General features: G+C 41.2%; 1 protein-coding gene across 1 annotated transcript; it reads right to left on the reverse strand.

The window, feature by feature from the left end:
* Positions 1-452: 452 nt before the first annotated feature.
* zgc:195282 (cysteine-rich protein 1) lies at positions 453-2,219 on the reverse strand. Its single transcript, XM_005470009.4, has 4 exons — positions 2,030-2,219; positions 1,061-1,155; positions 894-948; positions 453-796 (listed from the first exon to the last, which is right to left on the reverse strand). Exons 1-4 carry the CDS (start codon positions 2,070-2,072, stop codon positions 786-788), a joined length of 204 nt encoding a protein of 67 aa, XP_005470066.2. The 5' UTR covers positions 2,073-2,219; the 3' UTR covers positions 453-785.
* Between the last annotated feature and the right edge of the window lie 9,389 nt (positions 2,220-11,608).

The following is an 11,608-nucleotide window of genomic DNA, read 5'->3' on the forward strand; positions in this document are numbered from 1 at the left end:
GAAAGAAAGAGAGCGAGAGAGAGAGAGAGCGAGAGCGTGTGCATCGAAACTGTGCACTTCACCCACCACTGGGTGACAAGCTCCTGCAGCAGACAAGGCACACTGCAGACACACTGCTTGCACGTGCACGTGTGTGTGTGTGTGTGTTTGACAGAGAGAGGCCCATGTTTGCCTCACTGTATCACCCATTCCACTAGATTCTGCTGGCAGAAGATCTAGTTTACCCTGCCAACAGCAACCACTCTTATCCATTCCTGCTCCTTTCCCCTGGCGGCTTGATGAGGGAGAGAGGGAGAACCCTCTAGCCCAACTAATTTTTTACATGCATCTGTATTGTTGGTGATTAGAGTTTTTATTAGTTTGTGAGGGAACACAATCATGCCGCATGCCCAGAAATCTAAAAGTGTAAGCCCCTGATTGCAAAGTCTTAAAAACTTAGACATCTACCAGAATTTGATGCTGCAACATTCAGAAAATGTATTTATTTGCATTGACTCACACTTTTCTACATCCAAATTAATTTACATTACAAAAGTGAACAGTCACATATACATAGCATTGCCTAGCTCTACCACATTTATAAATATTTTATTTTGTCAAAAGGGAACAAAGAGAGCTCACTCTGTCCTATAAGGTTTACAGTATATTCCGGTCCTTCATTATTATTTATTCACTCCTTTATCTTTTTGCCTTATATAAACCGGATCTTTTAAATGTCAGCATTTGTTCATTTTGCCTCATCCTGGCTTCTGTTGAGGGGATATACTGTGCCACACCGACTTCAGTTACCTGTTACCTGTTAAGAAAGATTTACACAGAGAAAAGGCATTCAGAAATAGCATGTGGTTGGTCAGTGTGCGTGTTTGTGTTTTCATATTGAGATGGCAGTATACCTCTCGGTCCAAACATCTTCAGATAGCAGTGTGTACAGTATGGCTTCTCATCATACTGAAACACAATGAGTAGCACATATTTATAGCATCATCCTACTCATTCAGTAAACTGCATTCATATTACTTTCCTTGAATACTTAATTGACTCAGTTGTTGTCCTTATATACCTCAGCATGTTGTCCAGGGGTGAGCTGTCTGTTACACTTCTGACACTTCAGACACAGAGGATGGTAGTCTCTCCCTAAGGACCTCTTCTTCTCACCTGCAACAAAAGGAAGAGATGGACTAGCTTAATGAGATGCAGGATCGGATATTTTTATTAATATTTAATTAAAAAGTCAAAAGGATTTTGCATCTCATACAATTTCTGATAACACAATGTCTGGATTTCATGTGCCTGGTTCAGAAGTTACAGACTATTAGCCTCATCAGTGCAAGTAGGCCAGAGACTGTGATGTTGAACTAAAAGTAGGGCAGGTCACATCAGAGAATTTGAACTTAGCCAGTGCATGAACAGGCGAGAAAAACTAACAGCAAAAATAACAACCAAACAGGAATCTAACTGGTGGTTTGAGTCCTTTTGTGGATCTAATGGCTAGGCCTGAATGTGGAAAAGGACTTGTTTAAAAGAGAGAGGAGGTAGGAAGGAAACCCAAAGAGCAGTGCATGCTCATTTGGCTAGACCCACATCCTGTTGTTATCATGGATACGAGTGTGTGCATTTGTGTGCATGTGTGGTTCAAATAAAGCCAAAAGCCTTAAAAAGAAAGAATGAAATGCCTTTTTTTGTCCTCTAAAAAGAAAATAGATAACAATTTTGCATTTAAGGAACATATTGATATCATTGCACTTTGTCTAATGTAGATAATAAGACTTTGCAGAAAGAAAACAAAATACAAGGTGGACCTCAATCTGATGTTAACTCCTACAAATGCCCTTTATTAATGTTATTATACCTAGTTTCACCTGTTCATTATTTGTGCTTTATTCCAGATTTCAAGTTTTATGACAATGCCAAACCGATCTGCCACAGAGATGATAGACAGACAGACAGATAAAGAGCGTGTAAAGCAAGTGCCAGACAGAAAGAGGAAGACAATTGTATCGAGTATAAAATTTAAAGAGGTCAAACTTACCAAAGTAGACAGGCTTCCCACAAATTGGACAGTAGCCTACCATGATAGCATCTAATTATTTATCAGTATGCGTTTATGTGTGCACCCTTTTAGTCCACAGTGTCCTATGAGCGAAATCGTGTGAATACGGGTGTGAACTGAAAACTGACAGGAAAACCGTTAAACTGTAGACATCTCAGCATCTTGTGCAGACAAAACCAGGATGTGGTGAGACGTCACAGGAAGAGAGTAAACTTTGAGATTTGAGCAGTAAATGGTGTCATCAGTGGAAAAACTAGAGACAGGTAGTTTCTCTCTCTGTCTCTTTCATATATATATATGTGTGTATATATATATATATCATTTTAAATAATTTAAATCACATTATTTTACAGTTAACTTTTCATATCTTCATATAATGCTTTGTGCACTCATCTATAACACTGTAAAGAGTGAAAGAAAGAAGGAACAAAAAACATCTGTCACCAGCTCAAATTCCCAGCTACCTTCTCCCTTTTCGTGCTCTTTTCACCCTCTTTTCTAGATTAAAAACAAGGAGTTGAGCTCCTGAACTGAAAAGGGAAACTTGACACTTGTGCCTTTCTTTTCTTCTTTCTGTCTGTCTTCTTTCTCTCTCTCTTTCCCTCTGTGTGTGTGTGTCAAATACTCACACACACCTCCCGCTCACTGACTCACACAGACACCATACACCCATTTACACATACACATGCACTCACCGAAAAGGCCATCCTTGTGCTCAGTGACATCACATAAAGAGGCTGCAGCCAAAGAGCGGAGGGAGAGGCAGGGTGAGGCTGGCCTAGTGGAGGGACAGATGGGGCTGGGCAGCGGAGGCAGTTATCCCCTAGGGATAGGTGATGGAAGCAGACCTCGGGAGGGACAGGGGTGAGGAGAGATGAGCGAGACGAGGTTGGAGACAGTAGCCAACTACAGCTCAGCGGGGACAAAGACGATGAACTGTGATGAACTTTGATGAATGCAGAACAAGGCCACTGAAGTCACTGTGGAAGACAGGCAAATGTCTGTGTGGTTCGATTGCTATCACTGTCTGGGCTTATACATGGCTGAAATAGATGTTTAGCAGCATCAAGGACCAAAGACCAGACACAGCAAGAGCTTCTTCCCCCAAGCAGTCAGAGCCCTCAACTCACTACCACCAAAGGACTGATATACACATACACCTCTACAAACACCTTACAATACTCACCAAAAGACTCAAAAACAACAAAAACGTCCGCAAATCCACTACAAACTGGACCTGGGAACAATATGCTTATTTTCACACTGAGTCACATAGTTACTGAACACACATCTATATTTGCACATTTTGCATCTTGCACATGTCTTCGTCCTGTCTCGTCTACAATATTCTGACAATAACTTGAACCTGGTATTCAATACCTACTGCACAATCCACTTGTACAGTTAGTATTCTATAGTTATCATTGTAGTATTGTATAGTTAGTAATTAGTACCTTTTTATCCCTTAATTTTACCAAAATTTAGCGTGTTATTTATCTGTAATTCCTAGCTTTATATCTCTTGGAGATATATCTTTTATATACTTATAAATGCACCATGAGGGGCTTGGGGTGAAACAGCATTTCGGTACGCTGTATACTGTGTATACTGTTGTATTGACAATAAAGCTCTTGAATCTTGAATTGAATCAAGGAGTATCCAGGAAACTATGGTGATGGAAGAGTTATTCAGATGGTTTAGTTAAGTAAGAGTACTTCAAGGCAAAATAACTCCAGCATGTACTTTTTACTTAAGTAAAAGTTAATTAGGAGTAAGTAAAAGCTAAATGTTTCAGACACAGGGAGCATTATGCCATAAAGCTGACTAGTTGTTTCTAATCCTTAAGGGGAATTCCACCAGCATACACATGAAAATCTATTTAAGGTCTTAAGGGGTGCTGCTACATATGAAAAAGTTTAGTGATGCCTTTTGTAGCTCTAGAGTGAGTAATTGAAATGTGACAAATTCTCTCCAGTGATGTCAATTTAAATTGAAAATGAAAAAGTGCAGGTGCAAAGTCAGAAAAAAGGGTGTTTTGTGCAGCTCACTCCTACTCCCGTTCAATAATACATACATGTGCAGCTGCTAAAAGGGCCAAATATCACATTCAGTTATTGACTGTTAAGTTGCATTGTAAGATATGTTTGTGGTTGTTCTCCTGCAATCATTTTGACAAAAACACATCTTTTCTACCCTAAATTCACAATTTAGATGATAGAAAAATGTTGTGGATTAAAAAAGTCCTATATTTGTTTAAGGAATATAATGCAAGAGTAAATAGTATATAGACACATGCATTCATCATCAGTGTTGGGTAAGTTACTTTAAATTAGTAACTTAGTTACATTACTAGTTACTTCTCTAAAAAAGTAACTCAGTTACTTCAAGTTACTCGTTACTTTCAAAGTAACGAGTTACTAGGGAAAGTAACTTTGGTTTTACTCAGAATTCTCTTGTTAATGTGTTGCTTCCGTAACTGGATACCCAGCAAGATTGTCAGTCTTCTATCTTGCTTACATGCCACAAGTGCACTGTGCCACGTACCAATAGAAAGGAAAAAATAATGTGCACATTTCCACGAGAGAAATCCCACGCCTGGACCGTCGTTGACCGCCGCCATGATTCTAGCCTGCTTTTTACATCCAACACAAAAACTGCAGTCGTGGTGCTTTTGATTGTACTCAGAACTTGGAGATTCTGCCTTCTGAATAGGAAGATGTAGGTAACACCAGACTGCAGATGAGCTGCATACAGAGCTGGACTGGGACAAAACAATCGTCCCGGGCATTTTGACTAGAGACCGGCCCACCATTATAGGAAAAATCATAAAGCCTTTGAATGAAAATAAACACTGTTGTGACAGTGATGTACACTGTTCTGATGGTATATATGTATCAATCTATCAATTGTTTGTTGTAAGACTCAGATAATTTTTTTTTTTTTAAAGCGAGACATTTTAAATGAGAATAATAAAGAAAAGTATTTCCTTGTCCCCCCCTTTCCCTGTTAATGCCCTACCTGCCCCCCTGGCAACACTTTGCTAGACCCGCCCCTGCACAGTTACCAGCTGTCAGCTACACAGAAAAGGATCCTGGTGTTATCTGTCTCTCAGAAACAGTTCATAACTTCCCTTCAACTCATTCATGTGACCTAAAAGGTAAACCTGTTTCTCCATCACCTGTTCAGCTCTGATGATTCAGTAAGGACATCTCCTGGTTTCATCTGCATGTTTCCCTCTCACCAGATAACCAAACCGATATCATGACCAGCAGCTTTACAGCTGTGGCTCCAGCAAACATCAGCTGATACTAGAAATTAATATTAAATAAATTCTAACAACAGCTGATCAAGCTTAAACGTGCTGCTGTTGTTTAACGCGACATCCGCTCGTTTCCTCTTTCTGGCGCAAAGTGGGCGATAAATAAACAAGAGAGAAAAGCCGATCAGCTGATCATTGATCAGTTTCGTGATTGAAGTAGAAACGGGAGAGGAGACAATGAGAGAAGAAGAGGCAGCTGTGCAGCTTCAGCTTTGTGTCTTTTTCATTGTAGCTGAAGTCCGGGACAAACTGTGTTCCTTTTCACCTCAGTACGAAACGCGTAATATTTTCTCTGAATATCAGATTCTGTTTTTTACGGGACGGTTGGCAACTCTAATAATTAACCGTATGAACAAAATAAAGTTCAACATCAGTAACATAGCACCCACCCAGCTGTATAGAAACTCCGTCATGCTAGCTAGCACGCAGTACGAAAATGTCAGCATACCGAAAATAAACTCCACCTAAACTTGGTTTATATCTGACCCAGATAGACTGCAGGTCATAACTTCTTACCTGAAGTTCAGTTCACCTGACACGCGGACCGGCGGCCGCTTCGGGTCTCTCCTCTTGCCTCCCTTTTCCTTCATCCACCTGCTGGCCTCCACCACTTGCTAATGTTATTGAATCTGTGGAAGCTCCGCGATATCCACCACACGAAGTAACGAGTAACGAGCCTATCTAAATCCCAGTAACGAGTAACGCGTTCCTGGTTTTGGCATAATAACTAGTTACCGTGCTCGTTACCACAATAATAACGTAGTTACTGTAACGCGTTACTTAATAACGCGTTAGTCCCAACACTGTTCATCATTTATTTTCAACATAGCAGTGTTTTACAGTTAGTGTTTCCTTTTCAGCCTTTAGACATGCCAAAAACATCTGCAAATCATTACTGCAGCTGATGAACTTCTGAACATCTTCTGAAAACCATGGAATATATGAAGTATTTCATCATTTGCATATTTACCGGCATCCCTCTCCTGTGTGTCATGCTTTGTAGAGGGATGGAATACCAAGTAGGTATTTCATCTGACCAGCTTTCCCTACAGGATAACCTATCATGTCTCTCCATCAGCATTCATTGTGTGTGGACACCGCTAGGAGAACTACATCCTGAATTAGAGGCCTATATGTATGCAGTGTTTTTTAATGCAAATGATGATGTGCTTTTAATAGAGAGCAGATTTTGAATATGCAGAGAGAAAGAGAGACCGGTGTCATTAAAGCAAGAAGAAGCAAAAGATTTCCACAGGTTGAAATTGCAGAAAACTGAATACTGAAGGAAAGGGGATAGAATTAGGAGGAAAACAGAAGTGGAGCATGGAGAAACAGAAGTAATGTAATTGTGAACTAAGGAAAAGAAAGGAAATAAGTGGAAAGAAGAGAGGAGGCGTTAAAACCACATTTCCCAGTGGATTTCTTGGTGAGGCTATGCTGAGAAAACTGCCAAAACTCTTAACAGACACATTCCCGTACTGGCAAGCACATATGCATGGTTCACTTCTGCCAAGTCATATGAGATACACCAACACACTGGATGGAGAGATGTGGGAATATGGTGTGTATGAAGTGAAGGATTTACAGTAACATTCAGTGAGTGGTGGAAAGAGACAGAGCTTGGGAAGACAGAGAGAGAGGTAGAGAAACACTGGCTTCTCTCCTCTGTGTCCTCTGGTGGGTTGGATCTTGCATAGGCCAAACCCTACGACGCCAGCTTTGAGAATTGTATGCAGAGGGGTGGAGGGGACACAGGAAGAGGCTCAGGAAAGAAAACGGCTGGAAGGATTCCTTCTTCCCACACATAAATGCACTCTTGATCACATGTGCGTACACATGAACGTACAGTCACACATACACACAGCCAAAAAGAGCCTTTGGAAGGATTCCTTTTTCCCCACTCACTCTCACACACCCACTAGTCATCACGTTTCAGCTCTTGGCAACCTCCTTTCTCCTCCAAGCCCAGAATATGACATGGCTTTAGGGTTGCATCTCAACTGCATACACATAGTCAGCCTCACAGTACAAGACATATGGCAAAGAAAATCAAGCAGCATTTCAAACATTCGACAAATGAAGATAACCAAAGGACCACATGGTGATTTACTTGGTGGTAACTCTTTGAGGTGCAGAGAATGCCTTTTTGTTTTTGAACTTGCCTCTTTTCATTGTTGATGTATAAATATCAGTTTTCAAAATGAATTTTCTTTGCCTCCTTGATAATCACTAGATTGTTAAAGAAAGGGAAACAGCTCACACCTTTGTAACCAAGCCAAAACTAAGTCTTTCACCCTTTGCTGTTACAAGCCTTTCTGGTGTGCATTTGGAACAGTCAGATGGATATTTTGGTTGTGTGCACTGTGGTGTGGTAAGCCATTCCTGGGGTGTGTTTTTCACAAATATCCCCCTCTGTGACAGTCTTCCTGGAGTCAAACAATCTAAAGGCTATAATCCTCTACTAAGGGTATCAGTGGATGGAAAAGTCCGAAAAATAAGTCCTTGTTTTTCACTCATAATCTGGCAAAGCTCATAAGTCCCTTCATGCCTCTATGCAGTGATATGATTGTGGAATGGCAACTATTACTACATGATTAGTAGATGTGAGTGGCTGGGTCAGTCAGATTGCATTAAGGGACATTCTGTTGTTTTTCTTTTTTGTATATGAGTCTTCTTGTGTGAGTACATCAGCGACTGATTTGTATTATGGTAACATAATGGGTGCATGTTTAAAATCTCCATAATGTAATTTTAAGGTGAGTATAAAGAGAGTTTCGGATAGGAAAGCAGTAGTTGTGGTTAAGGTTAAAGAAAGTCATTATAATGTCCTCTGAATTCATGGGTTCATGACACACACTGTGTGTGTGTGTGTGTGTGTGTGTGTGTGTGCGCATGCGTGAACAGTAAATTAAACAGATGCCGGTATTGCTTAGGCTTTCAATTCTCCATAGGGCCTATAAACAATACCAGTCCCCCAAATGTCTAATGTCGCTTCCAAAATGCCATCCCCGCATATGCAACAGATTGGCTACTAACACACACACACACACACACACACACACACACACACACACACACACACACGCACACACACACACCAAAAACTGAACATGATGCACAAGACAGCAAAAACTGTTGTGATAGCAAACTTCAAGAGCTGTTTAACAAACTAGAGTCAACAGATTTTTATGATGTTCTTCTTTGTAAGCGACAAGTTGGTCAGTCACCAACTTGTCCTGACCCCCCCATTCCCAGTCAGTTGATTGATCCTCCTCATTTTGTTTAAATAAACCTAAGATATACCAATAAATGTTGAATGGTTTATGATTTTGTTTGTGATTACATGTACAACTACACTTTTGTTGTACACATACAATGACAATAAAGGGCTATTATATTCTATTCTATTATTTTTCTTTACATATCTTTGCTGAAGCTGAAATGATACAACTGGTGGATGGATTTAGACAAATTTTGGTGCAGATATTTATATCCATCTCAGGGTGAATTACACTGGTCTGGTCCCATAATAATAATAATAATAATAATAATAATAATAATGATAAGAAGAAGAAGAAGAAGAAGAAGAAGAATAAATTTCTAATGTGCAGCTAATTTTGGTTCATAACTAAATACCTGACCCCCCCATTCCCAGCAGACTCTGCTGTACTCTGTGTTTAGAATGTTTTCCACTAACATAAAACATGACATTTACCCAGCAAACATACCTATGTCGCCCCACAGTGAGTAGCTGTGGGTGAACTGTAGGGCTTTGTGGACAGGGCAAACCCACACTTATCCCACACAGGCCCAAACTGAGTGTGCCCACATGGGGCCTGTGGCAGTTGCAAAGTTGCCCTTTGGGACACCAGTATTGGTTTTCTATGGGCAAGCCTACTGTGGACTTCCACATAGAAGACCGGTGTGGGGCCACAGAAGTTTTTACTTTTTAGGTCCCCATAAAGGTTTTCTGTGGGTAACCTATTGTAGGCTTGCTCACAAAAATTCCTCACTGGCCCCTCCATGCCAATGAGGCACATACATGTGCCCACTGTGGGCCATTTAGGTCTGCCCTCAGGGGCCCACACAGGCCTGGAGGGGGCATGTTTGCTGGGTAGTGTCAGCTTAACAGAACTTTTAGCATGCCTAGACTCCTAGTCTTGTATTGTTACAACAACATGACAGTTTGATGAATCATCCAGCATTTGAAACTTTTGTAGTAGCGGTAGTAAAAAAACAAAACAAAAAACCCCACTGTGTCCAACTTCTGAGCCAGCACTGTGAAACCAAGCTTTGTTCATGATTACAGAATTCAGTTTAAATTATAGTGGAAACTGGACGGTTTTCAAAGTTACAAAATAGGCCAGATTTCATTTAGGAAAATGTCTTCTACAATGATGCAGAAGATATTTTAGATATTTCTTTTCGATTTAATGTTGGAACCATGACAAACATGTCCGTCTTTGCTTGAAATATTTCACTTAAAAATATCACCTGGCTGACAAATACAGACTGTGGATACAGTCAGAGCAGGTGGCCTAAGATGACTGGCTACCTATTAGCACACAAAAGAGGAAAACTGTTAGAAAAAGACAGATATACCCCAAAGGGCAAAACTGCCATGGGCTCTCAGTCACTAAGTAGGGCTCTGACTGCACAGTGCTTGGTTCTCAAGGCTGGTCCCACCTATTGTTTAGATCTGCTTTAGGAAACAGTAAGGCAGGCAGAAGGAAAGAACCTAATGTGTTGCTTCTTGCCTGTGCATTCTTGGCATAGCTTGTTGCCCTTTTCATTTTTTGACTGTGATTTTTTTCCCTCTTGCTTTAATAGTGAAGCCAAGGGTCCACAGCCAGCCAAGTCCCACCGCTCCAGTCTGGCTAAGCCACAGAAAGCCTGGCCTCCTCTACTCTGCTCTCTCTGTCTCCCATTCTCATCATATGTACTACAATATGTACCCCTCTCTCTTTCTATTTGTATGTCAATATACCTCCTCTCTTACGTCTCTTTCCTTCATGTTTGTCTTTACTGGTCAGTCTGTCTTTTTGTCTCGTTTTCTCCCCTCTTTCTTGTCTTGTTCTCTTCGAACACACGCACACACACGCAGACGCGCGCACACACACACACACACACACACACACACCACCCTCTCTCCCTGCCTGACAGTCTGTCACAGCCAGCGGACTGGTTTAGCAGGCGGGGTTCAGCTGGGCTCCACAAACACATGGCACTCAATCTGCCTTCTTGTGTGTGCTGGAATGGTATTTCTTTCTCCGTGCTGTTTAAAGCTTTCTGTTTAATCTTCTTTTAATTTTATGGACATGTTTAAAAACAGTCAAGTATCTTTATGTTACACTCTAAATGGGCACATGCGTACTTTTGTAGTGAAGTTTATGTTAAGGTTAAGGAGTTTCTCATACACAGGTCGTTTTAAATATTGTCGTTGTCATGTCTAACCTTCAAAAGCTGATTGCATAATGCTTAGGTAACACTGAAATAATAAATGCAATGATGCGTCATCTAAAATTTAGTTGCTCTACAGAAGACATTTGGTCTTTTTTCAATACGAGTACAAGAGAGTTTGGATGTATCCAAAAGAGGCAGTGTAGGCAATTTGCTCCTCTCTGCGTCTCAATTATAGATCAAGAGCCCCTTGTGTGTACAAAAAACAGAATTCGCCAACTCAAACAAAGCCTGCTTCCTCTTCTGCTCTGCTCTGTTCCTATATGATCAACACCATTCATTCCGCCACTCAGACAGGAATCTAATTAGACGAGAATATCAACATTAAAACCTATCAGCCCCCCTCCATCCTTCTCTCGCTCTCTCTCTTTGTTTCTCTGCTCTTCCCTACAGCTGGTGAGAGTATGGTTTGTGGCTGCCCCTCCCCCAGGTTTTGAACAAGCCAATAAGAGAGCACGTCAGCAAAATACCCCCCCCAACACACACAGAGACACACACACCATCCCTCGGTTTCCCTTACCACCCTATCCATTCCCAATCCCATCCCCCAGAGCCCTCTCTACACCCCATCCCCCTTTCATACCACCCCTAACCCACTTACTCATCCTGCCTCCACCCTCCCACACACCCATGAGACTTCCCCACCCTCTCCACTTTCTCACCCGTTCTCACCCTCTGTAGTACCTCCGTGGTCCTCGTCTTCTCGATTCCTTTCACTTTTCTTCTCACTCAACCTTATTCCTGGACACCCTTCCTTTCTTCTATACTCCCTCCCCTTC

Source organism: Oreochromis niloticus, linkage group LG6, assembly GCF_001858045.2.
Source record: "Oreochromis niloticus isolate F11D_XX linkage group LG6, O_niloticus_UMD_NMBU, whole genome shotgun sequence".
NCBI classification, from domain to species: domain Eukaryota; kingdom Metazoa; phylum Chordata; class Actinopteri; order Cichliformes; family Cichlidae; genus Oreochromis; species Oreochromis niloticus.

What these genes read in the sequence shown, in the direction of transcription:
- zgc:195282 (XM_005470009.4), bottom strand. Translation starts at nt 2,072, where the DNA reads ATGGTAGGCTACTGTCCAATTTGTGGGAAGCCTGTCTACTTTG. An exon ending in TGGGAAGCCTGTCTACTTTG is followed by an intron (nt 1,156 to 2,029) that starts GTAAGTTTGACC and finishes CTTTTGTTGCAG; the next exon opens with GTGAGAAGAAGAGGTCCTTA. An exon ending in CCCCTGGACAACATGCTGAG is followed by an intron (nt 949 to 1,060) that starts GTATATAAGGAC and finishes ATTGTGTTTCAG; the next exon opens with TATGATGAGAAGCCATACTG.